This window comes from Physcomitrium patens, chromosome 12 (genome assembly GCF_059467195.1).
Source record: "Physcomitrium patens ecotype Gransden chromosome 12, ASM5946719v1, whole genome shotgun sequence".
Taxonomy (NCBI): domain Eukaryota; kingdom Viridiplantae; phylum Streptophyta; class Bryopsida; order Funariales; family Funariaceae; genus Physcomitrium; species Physcomitrium patens.
The window spans coordinates 15564780-15583376 of record NC_143421.1 but is presented as its reverse complement, the minus strand read 5'-3'; the positions used below and the strand labels follow the sequence as shown (position 1 = coordinate 15583376).

The following is an 18597-nucleotide window of genomic DNA, read 5'->3' as shown; positions in this document are numbered from 1 at the left end:
TTTGTCATCAATCAAAGAACCAAACTATATATTGTTGTTAAATCTTTTCCATGATGTCAATCAAAGGTAGCTCACATACTTCAAGAATCCAATCAATCAACAATTTTGCAATGTTAAAGGTTAAATATCCATATTATTGTTCCTAAAAAAGTATCGTTGGCCAAAACTCTAGTCTTGAATTTTGCATCTACTATGTTGCTTCTACTAAAATTGAAGTTATTTTTCAAAGATGTTCTTTATATTCTGCCACAATCACTGCAAAAGTTGCATTCCAAAGCAAAAGAATGAGCTATGAGTTTTTAAAAATTTGGCAAAAATTCTTAATTAGATGTTGAATGCATAATCGATGGTATGTCTTAAGAAAAGTAGTCTTAGTAGCTTCAATAAGTCTCTTTATCTATGTGACAAAAAAATAATTGTTTTATGTATATCATTCTATTTAAAAATAATATTTTTTTTTAAAAAAAATCATTGTCAATTTTTATTGGTTTTTGCACCAATAACACTAAAAGCAATTGGAAGCAATGCACTGTTTGCATCTACTTTTATAGCATAAAGAAGTGTTCTCACGTACTTGCTTCTTAAATAGATTCCATCAATACCAATTATTGGACAATAGCCAGAAATAAAGCCTTAAATTAATACATAGTAAACAACAAAAAGTTAGCAAATTGACACTCTAGGTATCTAGTTACATATACAATTGCTTTGTTTCTAAGGTTTGTTGTATTGATTTGCTTACAATAAGCTTACAAACACTAATAACCCTCCTCAAAACTGCCATAGATTGTGTTGACTCATGCTCTTTTGGCTTGCTAGGCTTTTAAAATATAAGATGGTAACTCCATGCTCTTATCTTAAGTCTTGAATAATCTCTTTTGATGCATATTTGGTAGATTCTTTTAATTTACCAACAATGCAATTAGTTGCCTAAAGAGTAGTTGCTTATTGATTTTTTAGATGTACAAATTCGCACAAATTATATTCATCATTGTAACTTCTGATAGTTGATGTCTTAGAGTCTATAAGCCATATTGCATAGAGTCTCCATGTGTAGTTTTTGAAAAAAATACTTGATTGTATATCTATGCATGTCAAACTTGATAGTGGTTAGTTCAAAGTTATTAGAAATAGTTGCCATGGCAACAAATTGTGTAATGACAACTAAGTTCTCAAACTATTGGTGAATAGTGAAAGAGCTATCTATGAAGAGAGAGATGGATAGTAAGTGGAGGAATACGGCATATTATAACAAAACACATGGATAGGAGGACAAGAAACAAGATAAGAATTACAACAAGAAGTGAGACAAGGAGCACAATGAAGTGCAATTAAAGTATGTTAAAGTAGTTCAATCTTTGCACTACTTTAACATGCTTATATAATTTATAATTTATACAAAAGATATATTTGCAATTAAGAATTTGACAAGAATATATTTGTAATTAAAAAAAATCAAGGATATATATGTGAAATTTGTAAAATTATTAGAGATATATTTTAGAATTTTTCTTGATTAAATTACAGTTTCTATTTCATTAATTGTAATGTTTAGAGCTTTAAAGAGTTGAAATATTCCGCCAACAACATAAAAAGAGTAAGTTGAATCATTACTTTATTATTCTGTGTTTTTTGTAAAGACCTTCATATGGTCTTTGGAATGATTTCTTTCACTTTATACCACCAAATAATAAGACATTTTAGATTAGATTTTTTTTCTTTTGACTAAAATAGATTTTCAAAAATAATATAAGACACTTTAATGATGGTTTTGTTTTCTTCTTAATTTTTGTACTTTACTTCTAAAATTTAAAATTATAGCATTTTTAGATTAGAAATCATTATAAACAATATCTTAAGAAATATTTTGTATAAACTATAAACTAGGCTAAATTTGCTATAAGAATAAGATTAAATATTTAAATAATAAATTATTTCATATAAATAATATAAATTTTTTTAAAAAAATTTAAAATATATTATCTTAAAATTTTGAAAGCTACTAAAATTTTAATTTAAATATTTATAAAGTAAAAAGTAATTAAAAGATTAATCTTAATCATATTTGGTGCTCAAAATGATTTTTTTTAAAATTATTATATTTTTTTCTTATTTATGATTTTTATTTGTCTTATAATGAATTATTGCTTATAAGAACATCAAAGTGGATACCCCTCTTTTGTTGTCCATGCACTCTTTCATATACACAATAAGACTTTTATTTACACTATAATTTTTTAGAATAAATTTACAATAAAAGATTCTCTAAATAAAATTAATAAGATTTTTAAAGTGAATGAAAGAATTATAAAATATTCTCTATAATTTTTTTCACTTTAATATGAATAGATAAAAGAAAATAAGAGGTGGAATAAGCAGTTAATTATTTTTATTGCTTTTAACAAACTATTGAATTGACATTAGAGAGATAGAGCTATTTATGAAATAAATATCGTAGACTAAAAAATAAAGACTTAGATGGCTCTATAAGATCCAAATATAAAACAAATAGCATAACATTTGTTACTATTTAAAAATATAATTTCAGTAATATTCTATAGTAATAATAATCATAATATCAGATTAATAATAGTTCTTTTACTTTTAGGACTTGTTACTTCTTGTTTCTTGTTTAATAGGATAAGAAAAGAAGATACTCTTTAAAAAAAAAAAAAATGTTTTTTAACTAAAAACAAAAACATGTTTGTTGTATACATATATGTGTACTTTTTAATAAAATATATATCTATATATATATATATATATATATATAATAGCATATTAATTAATATACTGTATGTATGTATATCATATTCTGTTTTAAGTTTTTTAACTGCTTTAAAATAGATTTTATTTCCTAATACCTCTTCGTTGTAATAGTTAATACCTCTTCGTTGTAATAGTTAATACCTCTTTGATGATTAAATTGCATGTGCTTTAATTACTTTATTTCAATATATATAATAAAAAAATATAATAAAAAATATGTGTATATATGCATACATATTTTAATAATATATAATAATGTTCAATTTCTATTTGAATCTCCTATGTTTCAAAATATTAATCCAAGTAGAAAATTAATTTTTTAAATACTAAAAAGAATTTATAACTAAAATTTTAAAATTGGAAGAATATTGAGTTCTGGGAATTTTGTTCAGAATTCCAATACAATAAAAACTTATAAAAATAAGTTAGATGTCACTTTTGGTAAGTAATTGATTTGGATGTGATATATCATTTGTTTGTGTAAATAAGTGAACACAGAAGTGTCTGCATGTACGTTGACGCAAACAAAAATATAAATTAACAATCTAAAGGATTTTGAAATGTTTTTTCCACTCTAAAAAACAATTATGGGTTTGAAAAAAATATATTGGGTACTCATTATCTATGTCTTGCATGAAGAAAATGATAGTTTTTGAATTTTTTAAGGATAATGGTCTTGATAAAATCGAGAACATCAAACTCAACAGTTTATGTAATACAAAGAATATGTTTAAAAAATGCTAAGTAATATATATATATATATATATATATATATATATTGAATAATTTTAACGTATCAACTGTTATTTTTTACTCATTGATTTTGCATAATTTTTAATAAATAATTCTTACTATGAATAAATTTTTCAAAAACAATAAAGACTTGATCTAAATATTTACAAATTGTGGAAGGTTTTTTAAAGAAAAAATTGAATAATGCTATAAATGTGACAAAATTTGCCATTATAAAAACCTCTCACCAGAATGACTAAGATATATATATATATATATATATATATTACTTTACCCAAAACATTACTGGCTTAAATAATTTTAAAACTGCAATTTTATAATTTCTTGGGCCACTGATATTTAAATTCAAAACAATTCTGTAAACAATCCATCAATTTTCAGAAAACCATTTATTGTAAATTATAGAAAATAACATCAAGTAATTTTTATTTGCTAAAAATACTCAGCACAACAAAAATAATATAAAATAAAATGATAAAAAATCCCAATTATTTTGTCAAGCAATGATAAATATTTGAAGGTTAATATGTACATGTGTTTGCATATGTATTTTTATAAACACGTAAAGTTTGTGAATATGTAATTATAGCACGTGATTGTATGTGTATGTGTGTATATATATATATATATATATATTTGTTACTTGTCATGCTAATATGTATAAATTTGGATATAAACAAACTACCAGTGACAATGATAAAAATATAAAATCTACCAAACAAATATGCACAATAACAATAAAATTTTAAAAAATAAACTAAATCAATATGAGTGTGTTTTATTATTATATAAATAATGTATGTGTCCTATTAGAACAAGTTAAACATATCAAAAAGTGCATAAAATTTCAATAAAAAATGAACCAAGTTTTGTGAAACATTTTGAATATAAAAAAACAATAACTACTTTCATGTAGAAGCATGATTTACAAACATCAGAAACATCTCAAGCATAGTAGTATGGTAAAACAGCACAACTTCCCAACTCACCATGAGGCTTCAAAAATTAATATTCTAATCAGTATTCACTACATTAAATTATATCAGTGGAAACCACACTAATTTGATACGTAAAATGCGTTCTTTCACAGAAACATTGAATAGAAAAACTCCAAAACAATGTGATTAAACATTTTCGGTGCTTGAAAGCCAAATGTGGGGAACACAAGCGGGGAACAACTGGGCTCCCGTTCCCCGTTTTCGTTCCCCAGGCAATGGGTGGGGAACAGAGCAACGGAGAACGGCGACGGAAGGTCAGTCAGAGCGTGTGACGAAGAAGCTTGGGCGCCAGAGGCGCTGTGACGATTGCGAGGGCCGAGCACGACGATCTGTTTTGCACCATCGTGTTGGTGGGTTCTGTTGCTCTCTGCGCAATTGTGTCGTGCACCTAAGAAAGCCCGTTTTTTAAAGTCCTTATTATTGCATTTTTCGGCCTCGGAAGAACCGCCGGTGAGGTCTTTCCTTCTGTCATAGGTCGGAATCCTCCAGCCTCGCCTCTGGATCCCCCTCTTTCTCTCTCTCGCTGATTGTGGAGGACTTCGGCGTTGCTGCGGCCTTGACGTCGTTTGTGGTTTGTGACTTGATTTCTGTTCAAAGCTCGGGAGCAATTGGGAAGGAGTCTCGTCTGTCAGTTCGATTCTTGGTTTTTGGTTGGTATGATTTTTTGAAACCTAACTCTACTTGCCTACCGAAATTTATGGAGGGTTCTCCCGCTTTGCCTGGTTTCTTCGGCCATGAAATCGCAAGGCTGTGGGGTTGCCTTGTTGCATTGTCATTGGTTGCCAAAATACCAATTATATATATATATATATATATATATATATGTATATGTGTGTGTGTGTGTTTTGCAGAAGCAGCATGATTGTTTCGCGAGAATATATATATCGGATTAAGCACCAACTTGCATGCTCATGATCACTATGTTTTTCCATGTGAAGGTTTTGGAATAGATGCCGTTCTCGTGCTTTCGCTCATGTGTCAAGTATTTCTCAATGTGTGGTGCTTGAGTTATTTTCTGTTATTGAGAGCACGTTTTAGGTTAACTGGTATTTGCAACAACCGTTCTTGATAGACCAGCCTATAGAAATCACTCGTACCGTGCCAAGTTCAGTCGGACTTTCTCCGTAGTTTACAATGACTCGCGGGCGTGGATTAGGTTTGTGCATGAAAAGTTTTGAGTTTCTGAAGATTGCTTCATCTTTTTAGTTTCATCGTGAATTTCTATCGATTCACGTCGACGCTGTGCGTGCAGAATGCGGGCACAGAGTCTCTCGTGGGGACACAAGTGCATAGAGTGTCTGCGAAGCTGTCGTGGTCTCGGCAGGGCATGTTGGCAATCACTGCGTCTGGGGTCAGTGCTCTTAGAGGGATCGCGTTGGTGAAACTTTATTGCTGCGAAGGGTGGTCGCTTGTGATGATGGAGTGACTGGGCACCGAAACCCTAGATATGGTTGGAGGAGGGCAGATACAGAAAGTGGACGCAGGGCTGAATTCCGAAGCGAGGGGTTGGATTGCTTCCCAACAAAGCGGGGATCCTTTCGGGGAAGCGCATGGTCAAGGACCTTTCAAAAGGCCTTTCTCACATGGTTTTGGGGACCCTACCAAGGTCGCCACAAGCTTGGACATAAATTACAGAGAGCATCATCCTCGTATGGAACAGCGCGCGCAGCAGGAGGGAGGTGGAGAAGGTACCCAGGTAGAACAGCGGGGCGTGTACGGGCCTCAACTTGGCCAAGAGCAGGAATGGAGCCAAGGGGACCGTGTTGGGGTAGAGTCCAATTACCAAGAGATGGCCGGTGTTGGAGGCGACTTGAGTGAAAGCGACGGATCGCAGAGTGAAGGCACCGAAGAAGAGGAAGATGAGGAAGACGAGGATGTGGAGGACGATGACGACGACGATGAAGACGAAGACGACCCCAATGAAGGGGATATTGCTGATAATGAAGTTCATGGTGGAAATGAAAAGGGCGGTCAAGTAGTTACTGAGCAGGTTGGAGGGGTGAGTAGTGTTAGCCTCGGACCGAGCTTGCCGCTTTTGCATTCTTCAATGGGAGCCCTAGATCAATCGGGACAGGTACGACAAGAGCCAGTGAGAGCAGATGGAGCATTTCACAGAAACACTTCGAAGCCTTCTGTCGGGACGACGGGGACGAGCAATTCGCCTTTTGGGATGTTCCATTCTCCATCCTCAACGGTGCCTTTCTTGAGTTCGTTCCCTTCACCCTCCAACTCAACTCCTCAAACAGGAGTAGGAGGCCACACTGATGTGACGCCCTGTCAGAACGGAAGCGGAGGGGGAGTTACCGGATCAGCCTCGGGCGCCTCATACTGCCTGGCCAGAGATGGCGGGCTTTCGCGAGATGTTACACGGGAGGGACTTCGGGAAAGTGCGGTGGTGACACCTTTGCAAGAAACCCCTAGAAGACCGCAAGAGCCACTTCATGAACAACTGCAAACAAGTGACAACGACAATTATTATACCACGCTTTTAAATACACAAGTGTCTCCAAACAATGGCATGAAGAGAACGGATTCTGCGTCGGGTCCGAACGGGGATCCACAGTCAACTGCCGAATCGTCGTTGCGGCGTATTCTTTCAGACCCCCTCACGTGAGACACATCTGCTTAATGTCATTCTCTGTTGGTTTTCACCTTTCTTGTTCCCTGATTCTTATGCGACATAGGTCTAGTGGCTCGATCTCAAGTTCAGATTATCGATATTCATCGTGCCGAAAGTGTTCCAGTGGATGAAGGTCCGAGGCCGTTGGATTGTGGCCATTTTCACCACCTCGTCTTGGTTGTGATTGCATGGCCTTTACTTCTTGGCTACAGCTTTATAAGGTTCCTAGTCTGTTACAAAGCTGAACATTGGTATGAAGAAACAGTGCTGACGGTGCCTTGATTTGTTTCAGGGGTGCGCTCATGGATGATGCTATGATTATATCTTGTGGCCATTCCGTGGGAAATGCTGGACGAAAACAAGTTATGGAAACTGTTAGTTCCAACCTTTCCCTACTCAACATTAGAAAGGGTCGATCCATCTTCTTTTGCGAGGAAACTAGACTTGTTTACATAGTTTTGCTACTAATTAGAAGCACGGCTTCCTTTTGCTGCATTTTCCCAGCATGACATATTGGATGACATGGCAGAGTGTGTGCATTATATGTGGAGCTTCGGTGCGAACAGAAGCTATGGCTCCAAATTACGGTATAGTTTGGCATCTGTTGCTTATGGCATGTTGATGCCGCATTGCTTTTTAGTTTGCTGCCGTGCTGTAGAATACTCGGAGTGATTTTATTCCAGCCGGATTACGTCAGTTCATGAAGGAAAGTTTTTGTGTTTGCGAGGAATAGCGCTACGCATGGTCGTACAAGCATTTAAGCGTGAGGAAGAAATAAATGGTACACTAAGCCTACGATCTGCGAAAAGGAGGAGGGAGACAATTCAGGTATCTGATCGACCATTTGCCGTTTAAACATCACGTCGTATTGCTGTTTTGTTTGTTTCTTGGGGTGGTCTGAAAGCTGCAGCGTGGGTAGGTTAGAAATTACCTTTTCTTCAGGCATTTCCGGTTTCTCAACCACAGATTTATAGAGTTCAGGGATACCTTTAGGTTTTAGTGCTTTTTATTATGCCAGGCTTCAATGTGCTATAGTTGCAGAATGAAAGGATTGACCATCTCATCTTGTACGGGAACATAGGGTCTGTGAAGTCTGTGTCGCTACTTAAAGTGGGTTCATATTTTACCTGAGCCCAAATAGATAGGATCTTTATGCTAAGATTTGCGTTTGAGTATCTTGCAGGAGAATGTAAGCTTTCCAGAACAGCCTGTTGTAGATGTTGGAAAGGTGAAAGGAGTACAATTTCCATTTGTTGTCGGTGACCAAGTGATGATCAAGGTAATGAATAAACTAAAGTTATATTGTCTTTTCTTCCGAATTATTTGCTAATCTTCCAGTCACTGGCCTTTCGTTGTTTTGAACTCACAATTTTCATGTTTGTGATGATTTCAGGGTAACAAACGAACACCAGAACGGTTTGTTGGTCGGGAGGCTGTCATCACAATCCAGTGTTTGAATGGATGGTTCGGCTCAATTCTCTCCATGTTTCCTTCATTATTCTACTGATCATACTTTCAAGATTTCTTATCCTTTTGAGATAGCGTCTCAATGGTTTCCTCTTTTGTGTAGGTACCTGGTACGAACATTGGACAGCGGAGAGAGCGTCCGTCTTCAGTATAGATCCCTTCAAAAAGTGGCAGGTCAGACGCTTCCCAATGCTGCTGAATACAGACCCAGCTAGCTGAAGGTGGTGGGCTGAGAGAAGTGTTAATGAATTATTGGAAACAATCAAAATCTCTTTCCAGAATGAAGTGTTGAGATTCACTTCCGGCCTTGCCTTTGTGATAGTGTAACTTGTGGTGAAGGACTTAAAAAGAATGCACCAGATTTTTCTGGCATTCTTGAAGGATTGCAGGCCCTGTTTGTCCATATCTTGAACGTCACGGATGTTAAATCGCACAGACCAGATGCATCTGTGTGCATCTACGGAGGTGTTAAGTTTCAGAGAGACCCTGTTGCAGGATCATGGGAAGGAGATGATACTGCAATTGCAGAGTTTGCAGGTTACAAACTTGGTGTTCTGTGCGTACAGTAATTTACTCGGCAGAAGTGGGCAGATCTTTCTCGAGATCTGCAGCAATGTTACTCCTTTGTCGGTTATGAAAGTGGGACTTTCTTTTCGTACCATCTGGAACATCTCCACCAATGCCTCCACGAATGGATTCCGGTGTCTCCGACAGCAGAGGTAGTTCTCCAATTGCAACTCCTGATATTCGAGAAGGCAATTTGATATTGTGTTTAAGGATGTCAGAAAATTCGGAATTTATCACCCTGTTGTGGATCTGATTGTCGATATTGGTAGAACGTGACATTCATTCTAGCATTGTAGGCGTTTTTTTGTGCAGTAAGACATAAGTTTTTTCAGAAAATGTTTGCGCATCTCTTTCCCGGTCTTGCTATTCAGGAAAGGGAGAAGTCCCCAAGTGTAGCTGCGCTGCTTCAAGGTATCGGTACTGTTCCATAGCGACAGTCCGAGCTGGGGGAATTCCGTGAGGTAGATGCAAGGCAATGCATGGATTGGTCTTTGTGTTTTGAAACAAGGCAGAAGGCTGACTTTTGCGTCGGAGGTAGCACTGCAGTGTAGGTGTTGAGACCGGCACTAGGCTGTTGTGCCATCCTGAAACACTGAAGCCTGGAAATGACTCTTCAAAGCATGTGTGGCAATGACATAGTATTTGTTGGTTTTTTTAAGGGCGCGTATCCGGTTTTCTATGCCGGCTTTTGTACCACTTGGTCAAGCAGTCTGGTTGCCAATGACAGACTGAACGTAGGATTGAGTTGAAGTACACAATTGTTGTTTCTAGTGGCCCTTCACTGCTCCTGACCGGTTCCTGCCAAGCTTCACAACCCGTACTTGACGAACAAATGCACTCATTAACCCAATGTCCTATCTATCAAGGTTAACCTTACAGGTACTGTCTTTACTGTTATTATGTATCATTTGGGAGACAAGACACACAAGATTTGCATACCGCAGTGCTTTGCCTTCTTTAGGGAATGCTGCAGTTTCAATCAAATTATAAACTTCTTTCCCTACTGAAGCAAGCCTTGAAAGGCTAGTCCCACCGACTTTCCTTCGACTGAACCATAGTTTTGATTTACATCCAAAAAATTATCTTATTGTAATTGTTACTTTCTTATGTAGTGATCTGCCCCTACCACGTTGAATTTCATTCAAATGGTCCTTGTGATGTCCTTCCCAAATCACTGCTTTGTCACTCTCACAAACGACGTTTCATTATAAATGGCAACCTTGTGAAGCCTAAGTGACGAAAAGCAGCCCTTGCTTTGTCCTGTTTGTACTACCTTCAGACTTCCAATTGCACATTCAGTATACAACAATTGGGTTTTGTGACGTAGACAAAATAAGGAGAAAAGAAAGGGATAAATCCTTGGGGACATAAACAAGCTGACTTATTGGTTAAAGGATACACTTCATACACTTGAAAAGGAAATTCTAAAAGTGATATTTATCATCAAAAAAGAACAATTTTACTTGGAAATTTCAATAATGGCACAAGTGTGTAGTGTTTAACTGAACATGAAATGCCAATGTCACTGGGTTAGCATTATATGCCATAAGTATTGTTATTATTGTTATTATTATTGTTGTAGTTGTTATTTGTTAACTTGGAAAATCATTGGTTGAATTTGATAGGGAGGAGTTGTTTTACTAGATGCTAAAGTATTATGAATGATTTATCTAATTTATATAGCTTAATCATTGATATGATTTGTGATAGCTGAAGCATTGAACTACTTTGTAGGTGTTTCAAATAATTGAAGAGGAGTCAAAAAGTTACATTGTATCTAGAATAGGAAAGGCAATGTTGTGGTTGCAAGATTGTTTAGGATTCAAATGCTTTTATTTAGGAACCATGGGAAGAAGTAAAAAAGGCTGTCTATAGGAGTTTAGTTTAATCTCAAAAAATAAAATATTGAATGTTTTTAGATTCTAGTAATTTGAAATATGAATTCTTAATGTTGTATTGTATTAATTGCAATGTATGGAGATAGAAAATAAAACAAGTAAAATTGTATTTTTGTAAATTTAAAGTTACTAGAATAAGTTCAACTTCTCATTATTAAGAGCTTTTTTAAATATTTTTTGAATTACAATCATTAATTTTATTTATTTATTTGATATTGTGTGTATATCCATTTTGCAATAAAAAAAAAACAAGAAAAAACAAACCCAAAGTAAATACCAGTTGGTTTTAAATTTTATGTTGAGGGCAAGATTCAATAAAGCATACTTAACAATTTGGACAAGACATAATCACAATATTATTTTATGATTTTTTTGATAATAAATATTTACAATTCAACAAGTAAAGTAGAGAAAAGATATATATAGATTTTTAAAACATATCCACCAAGCAAAGCATGCTCACTGTTTAGATTCTTTCAAGTAATATATGTTTTTTACACAAACATAATATGAATAATTATAGAGAGAGAACTCATTTTTATTCTTTGTAAATGAGTTCATTCATAAAGTAACAAAAAAATTGCCTGAGAAAATTAACACTCCTACACAAGTAGTATTTTATGTTATTTATTAATAATATATATATATATCTTGTGTACATAATATATGAAACATAACATACTTTTATATCCTATTGAACTTATATTTTACATAACATGTGTTTTAATTTTTTTAAGAAAAATGATTGAATGTTGGAAAATTCATGTGATTTAATAAGTAATCTATAATAAATAAATAAAATACATAAATAAATACATATGGGGAATTGTTAAATTGATCCATACATTTACTAAATCGACCCACTCATCATTGGTTGAGGATCCAACCAATATGGATCTGGCATTGGAGAATTTTTCGATAATGGTTACAATAGGTGTATAAATTTAGTAAATTATTGAGTCAATTTAAAAAATCACTGAATATATATATATATATATATATATATATATCAATTACTAGTCATTATGAACAACGATTTGATATTGATATTAAATTTGGTTTAGCTTTTTATAAAAGTGTTCTAACAACCACTTGAATAGCGATAACCCCATCAATCTTTACTAAACCATGTACCTTAAAATAAAAAAATTAGAGTATAAACCAAATGCTAATTCCGGCTGTTATGTGACAAATACCGGCAATTTGTGATACGAATACCAAAAGCAGTTCTCACGTCATCCCGACCGACGAATGAGTTCATTCAAGGATGACATTCGTCAAGCTCTCGAGGCGTGGGCTGCAGAATGGCGGAGTGAGAGAGAGTCTACATTGGCACCCCATTTTAGGGTTTGGGGTCTGGGCTCTCAGTTGCGAAGGAAGGATTGCCGGGACGGGACCCTCACCACCAATTTTGCAGCTTCAGGTGAGTTCGTGCCCTTCTCATCAAGCCCATCTTTCCTCTTTCTGTGGCCGTATGCGACGATCGGCGTCTTCTTTGCCATTCTACTCGATTTTTTATTAGGCGAAGCAGTGATGGTGCGAGTTTTTTTTTTGTGTAGGGAGGGAGTGTAGCTAGGGAGGAACAAAATCATGGTGGATTGTTATCCGCGGACGCCTATCGCAATCGCAAAAGCCGTGCTCTGGGTATTGACAGGTGTGGCGTGTTTCGAAGTGGGGCGACAGCTCTCCTGGGAAAACGTCGAGTCCCAAGCCACTCGCACGCAGGCTCGTGATGCATACTTTGTGCAGAAGCTGAAGTTTCGCAAGTCCGGGGGGCAGGAGGAGTTTTAATCCAGGGTTTTGTGTTCGCGGGAGTGGAGGTTTTGCTTGGAGGATGGAAGAGGAGAAAGTAGAGCAGGCAGTGTTGGCCTACCTGAAGAGCAAGGGTTATCGGCAGGCTGAGCTTGCGTTTCATGATGAGCAGCAGCGGCTTCGTCACAGTGGCTCACAGACCTCGGACACTGCTATAGACTCCAGCATTGCCAACCCTATCCTGTTTTATGCTAAATCAGATAACGATCCGAATAGGTACAAGGAAGGCTACAGTAAGCTTCGGTCGTGGGTTTATCAGTCGTTGGATAGTTATAAGAACGAGCTTCTGCGGATACTGTATCCTGTGTTTGCGCACTGCTACATTGACCTTGTGGGAAAAGGATTCACTCAGGAGGCGCGAGACTTTTTGCAGAGGTTCAGAGAGGATCACGAAGCTTCCCACGTTCGAGATATTCAGAAACTGGAAGGTGTGTTGTCTCCCCAGCATCTGCATGAGTCAGAACTTGTGCTAACTCTGAGGAACAACAAACAAAGCGTGAAGATGTGTCAGTATTCTTTTGAATTGTTGCTACAATATTTGCACGGTACGGATAGCATGCTTATGCTGGGCATCGTCAATGAGCATTTGAACATTCACGTTTTGCCTGGTCCACCGTCGGCTCTGCCCAAAGACGATGAAGTCGTTGCACAAGGGACCCTTGACTATTTGAATCAGAAGGAGATCCGCTGGGGAGCGCTTGAGGATTCGTTAGAAGATAAATTTGAAAAGCATAATGCCGCAGCACTTCTTGAGAAAGATATGGCCGGGAAGAAAGATGGCGAGGGGGAGGATAACAAGGCAAAAGTTGATGGAAAGGCTGGAGGACCTAGCAATAAAAAGGCCAAGAAGGATAAAGCTAGCACAGCTGGTCCTGGGACAACTGCTAAGTCTGCAGGCCCTGGTAGTGCTCCTCGTGTGAAAGCTGAGCTTCCTATGCCCACCATGTCGGAGGAGGCGGAGAAACAAGTAATGGAGGATTTTCGGAAACGTGCTCGTCTGGGTAGTAATGCCCTGCCGTCCGTGAGCTTCTATAGCTTCATTAACACTCACAATAGTCTCAACTGTGCGTCCATTTCTAGCGATGGTGCATTAGTCGCCGGAGGGTTTTCCGATTCATCGGTTAAGGTTTGGGACATGGCGAAGCTCGGGGAGCAGAAAACCATCGCAGGGAGTGTTACACAGGACAAACCTCCCACCAATGGTTTCACAGAGACTAGAGAGACTGCGCTTGAAGGTTCCAAATCGTCCTATGCACTCCTTCAGGGTCATGCAGGACCCGTATATGCCGCCAGTTTCAGCCCAGATAGTGAATTTTTGCTCACTTCATCTGCTGATTGCACCGTGAGACTATGGAGCATGAGGTTGAAAACCAATTTGATGGGGTATAAAGGTCATAATTTTCCAGTTTGGGACGTCCAGTACAGTCCCGTTGGCCATTATTTTGCTACAGCTTCGCATGATCGGACAGCGCGCATCTGGTGTATGGAGCGAATGCAGCCACTCCGCATTTTAGTTGGCCACATGTCTGATGTTGATTGCTTACAATGGCACGTCAATTGTAACTACGTTGCGACTGGAGGCACCGACAACACAGTGCGGCTGTGGGATGTTCAGACTGGAGAATGTTTGCGTGTCTTTAATGGACATTGTGGTACTGTCTTGTCTTTGGCAATGTCTAGCGATGGTCGTTACATGGCCTCAGGAGACGACCGTGGTGCAATATTCATGTGGGATCTTGGGTCTGGCCAATGTGTGGCTCCTTTGATGGGACACACTAGCTGTGTTTGGACCTTGGCCTTCAGCGGCGAGGGTTCACTGCTGGCTTCGGGCTCTGCAGATAACACGGTTCGGTTGTGGGATGTGAACGCCAGCAGCAAAGGTTCTCGCTCTGAAGAAAAGCTTAGTGCAACGAGGCATCTTCGCCTCCTGAAAACTCTTCCAACCAAATCGACCCCAGTCTATGCACTCAAGTTTTCCAGGACAAATTTATTGCTAGCTGCCGGAGCTTTCAGCCCTTCGCAATCAGCGAAAGCAACGACCTGAAATACTCAGCAGTTCAACTTCAGCTGAAAGCAATACACGCAGTGGATGCAATGCGTGAGACACTAATCCCATGTATAGGTGGAGATGCTTACCTGTGTTCGGTGAAGCCATTCACTAAGTCATTCAATTTGTTGGTCGAATTAATGAATTATCTGATGCACCACAGATGTTCCTTCTTGCGAGTTCACTGTGGTTTTGGTTATTGAGTCGAGAAGAAACGATGTTGATGCTGGTAGTAAAAAGTACGTGATGCCTAGGTAATTCACATACAGATGTGTCACTGACGTAGCATTCCTTGCCTGATGCTTCACATTTTAACCAGTCCTGGCTGCAACTTTGTTTTGAATGCTTACTGGAATGAAAGGTAGATTCTCAAACTTGGTACTGAATTGAATACTAGAAGAATTTTTTGAAGAAATGATCTAAGATTGTACGATAGAGGTCTTCACTCTTGTTTCAGACACAACAATTCAATAGCATCTTCAATGTTGGAACCATTCTTGTAGGTGTTTGTCTACTTGATTTTGGTTGTCACTGCTTGCATGCTTATCTTCCAACCAAACTGTATACTTGCAAGGTTTCGTGTTATGCAGCAGCAATGAAGAATCGTAAGTTATTGTTTTTAGACAAGGAAAAAGCCGATGTTTTTAGTGTTCTATGTACAATAAAACATGTAGGTACTGAAGTAGAGAACTGAATAATTTGTTCCCATAAAATAAAAAAATATTTTAAATTTTACATATATACTCCCACACCAACAGAACTAATCAATTAGAAAGCTGATACGTCTCGAGAAGAGTGTAGACGAGAATGGGATCAATTTGTTCTTAAATTGTAGTAACTAATGAAGTGACATAAAATACCTTACTGGTCTGAAAAACTCATACCAAAAATAGCCGTAACTTTTAGAATATAGCTAATGCCACCAGTACTTCTAGATTGTTCTACTATCACGTTGAAATTTTATGTAAGTTCTTGCACAAGTGAAAGATACTGTGGAAAAGTACTCTATGAAAGTTGTTAAATATGTAAATAAGTTCAAAGAGAACATCAATTAGTATATTTTTAAATGGTTGCGAAGTTTTTTTATACTGTTTTCCATTATTCTTGACTTTTCCTAATTTACAATTCTATTCCTAATTCTACCGTTCAGTCTTTTAAAGACTTCTTTCAAGTACTTGATTCATTTATTCAACAAATTAACTTATTTGACAAAAAACAACTGTGCAAACTTCTATCGTACAGTGACACTTGTACTTAGATGAAATTCAAGTCATCAGCTAAAACACGGAGATAAAAGCAACACAAGATATTACCAAAAGCCCCAGCGTATCTATTATTATCAAAAACTTGAACGTCCCGAAGTGTAAGGGGCACTAGCACTGTGAAGTGGGAGGGTTCTTCCTATTTCCAACATGGCCAACGGTCATACCGGAAGTGTATTGCACTCTACTTGTCGCCTAACAGAAATTCGCAGTAGCCACTTGGGGCCAGCTTGGAGTTGTGGCAACAACCACAGGACAGACCCTTTAGTAAATCCAATCACCGACTTCACATTTCGTTCTTCACTAAGGAAAATTTAAAAACTGGATGAACTACGGTATGAGTCCTGTAAACGCGGTTCTCACTAATGCAGTCCCAAATGTAAACGAAAATCTTCACTTGAGTTCAAAATTGGCTCAGATGTTCGTCTTTACTTCCTGATAAACGACTCCACATTGCGCAACCACCTCTGGTACTCCCGTTGCTCCTTGTCTTCGAGGAGATCAAGAAGATAGTTAGAAAGGTCTTCGTTTATGCCTCGCGCATCCAAGTACCTCTTGAACTGCCTCTGAAGTTGCTCGTCCAATTGACTGCAGAACCAATACCTTACCACGTTCAGTAAACTGAAACACCTCTAAAACCTATAATATCCATGACTTCACTCGAGAGTATCACTTGCAAATATTAAAGTCAACACTGGAGTCACGTACTTGTTTCAGTTCTACTAGCCTCAGGTGCAGTTTGTCATAGTAGCTAGCCTTAAAATCAGAATACTTTTAAGGGTAAATAATTAACAGTACCAAGACCGAAAGGCAGACCTACTATTGATCCACTGGTTTAAAGCTCTAAACTGAGGTTCGACCTCTATGAATAGAAGGCATCACCCTACACATTATTCTGCTAATATGTGCACAATAAAGAATGGCTCATTCCTCCGATGGCGAAAACATGAATCACAGAAGAAATTAACAGATGAGGACGTCCTTACGAGAAGTCTGGTCCATCGAAGTTGGGTTCCTTAGCATTCTTCTCCTCCACGAAGTGAACATGGCCAATTTGGAAGTCGTTCTTTTGAATAACACATCCAAATTCCAGGACAGGAGAGTCTGGTCCCTTGGTTATTGATACTGTCAAATGCACCGCGTTCTGTTCAGGCACCTCCTCGTCCTCCTCGTAATCCTCTCCTTCGACTCCCATTCCAGGCTGAAACATTGCTGTCAATGCAATGTCCTCTTGACCATACGATCTGCGCAGTGTCACCTCCAACTTCCCTGGTTTGTCTTCCAGCTTGAAAGGTTGAGGAGGGCCCCTGGCTAAACCCTGGGCATACAAAGAAATCAAGGACGGTACAACTAAAAGAGTGCGCTCCAATTTGAAAGGGCAATATCATGTAGTCTTGATTAAATCCAACAAATATCTAAAGAGACATGAGATGCAACCGATTCAATATGGAAGAGCAAGGTTCGAAAAAAAGAGCAGAAATCAGCATCAGAGGCAAAGAATAAAATTGCAACCCTTGGTCGGTTATTACTACAAGTCCGACTCCGAAGATTGCAGCAATAATCGGACACAAACCAGCAACAGTTTCTTGACTTCCAAATTACCTCAATTCCACTTCTAGCGGATGACGACCGAGAAAACTTACATTGCAAAGCAGATGAAAGTGAAAGACCAACCTCCGAAACCCCTTGCATGAAGAAACAAACCAAAAAAACTTCTATGACCAGGAGGTACAATCGAAACTTACTCGTGGAGCCTCGTACTCCTCTTCCTCATGACTAATCTCATCCCCGAGAATGCGCAGAAGGCCGCTATCCTGAGTAGAGGCCTCCCTTTGCGTGGAGGCGAATCGCGCAGGGAAGAACAGATTGTCCGACACTCTGCTCAAGCATTGCGGCGCAGCTCTTGGCAGCAATGCCACGCGCGGCTCCGCCAAGAGCTTCGACGCCGTCCTGCGTAGCGGACCCGCTGCCCTCCGCAACATCATCGCAGCCGCCATCGCTCTCAACTGTGCAGAATCCGCGATGATCGAGCACAGCAATCCCCGATCGAAGGTAAAATCAAATTCTGCGCAACTGTGGAAACAAGTGCGACGACACGACACTGAGGCTTCCGGCGCAGGCCCTAAACCCTAGCTTTACTACCGAACCTGTTCTGTCACTGTTGCTGCTGTTGTATTTGTAGTTTATTTATGTTTATGTTTATATTTGTTTATATTTGTTTATTAGCTGAATTTGTAACTGCAAGAGGTAGTTCACACCTCCGGACGCCAAAGGGGGCCGATCATGCAACAGCCATCACCTCCGCCGCTGCATCTTTTCTTGGGGAAGATCCACGCGATGTAGCTTCGACACCTCCCGGTCAAAGAATTAGGGCTGGCAAATAAATTACGTAGAAAACTTCGAA

General features: G+C 38.2%; 3 protein-coding genes across 7 annotated transcripts; 2 read left to right on the top strand and 1 right to left on the bottom strand.

Annotated features, from left to right (window-relative positions):
* The first annotated feature begins 4727 nt into the window (after positions 1-4727).
* LOC112289685 (uncharacterized) lies at positions 4728-9867 on the top strand. 4 transcript variants are annotated; one of them, XR_016505882.1, is made up of 10 exons: positions 4791-5174; positions 5773-7130; positions 7433-7514; positions 7670-7727; positions 7874-7968; positions 8324-8419; positions 8534-8604; positions 8711-8781; positions 9174-9326; positions 9546-9867. XR_016505882.1 is itself a non-coding variant. In XM_024535111.3 (9 exons), the coding sequence occupies exons 2-9, from the start codon at positions 5968-5970 to the stop codon at positions 9174-9176; spliced, it is 1710 nt and encodes a 569-aa protein (XP_024390879.1). In that variant the 5' UTR covers positions 4791-5174; positions 5773-5967; the 3' UTR covers positions 9177-9422. The 4 variants fall into 4 exon arrangements, 2 of the variants coding, with proteins under 2 accessions (XP_090111134.1, XP_024390879.1); XR_016505881.1 differs by having other exon boundaries at positions 9103-9326; XM_024535111.3 differs by lacking the exon at positions 9546-9867 and having other exon boundaries at positions 9103-9422.
* A 2533-nt stretch (positions 9868-12400) lies between these two features.
* On the top strand, positions 12401-15425 carry LOC112289600 (transcription initiation factor TFIID subunit 5). Of its 2 annotated transcripts, none has more exons than XM_024534934.3 (2): positions 12401-12495; positions 12632-15425. In XM_024534934.3, the coding sequence occupies exon 2, from the start codon at positions 12907-12909 to the stop codon at positions 14926-14928; it is 2022 nt and encodes a 673-aa protein (XP_024390702.1). In that variant the 5' UTR covers positions 12401-12495; positions 12632-12906; the 3' UTR covers positions 14929-15425. The 2 variants fall into 2 exon arrangements, with proteins under 2 accessions (XP_024390702.1, XP_024390703.1); XM_024534935.3 differs by having other exon boundaries at positions 12408-12495; positions 12727-15425.
* Positions 15426-16240: 815 nt separating this feature from the next.
* LOC112289601 (uncharacterized protein At2g39795, mitochondrial) lies at positions 16241-18234 on the bottom strand. Its single transcript, XM_024534936.3, has 3 exons — positions 17939-18234; positions 17180-17511; positions 16241-16781 (listed from the first exon to the last, which is right to left on the bottom strand). The coding sequence occupies exons 1-3, from the start codon at positions 18188-18190 to the stop codon at positions 16622-16624; spliced, it is 744 nt and encodes a 247-aa protein (XP_024390704.1). The 5' UTR covers positions 18191-18234; the 3' UTR covers positions 16241-16621.
* Positions 18235-18597: the final 363 nt, after the last annotated feature.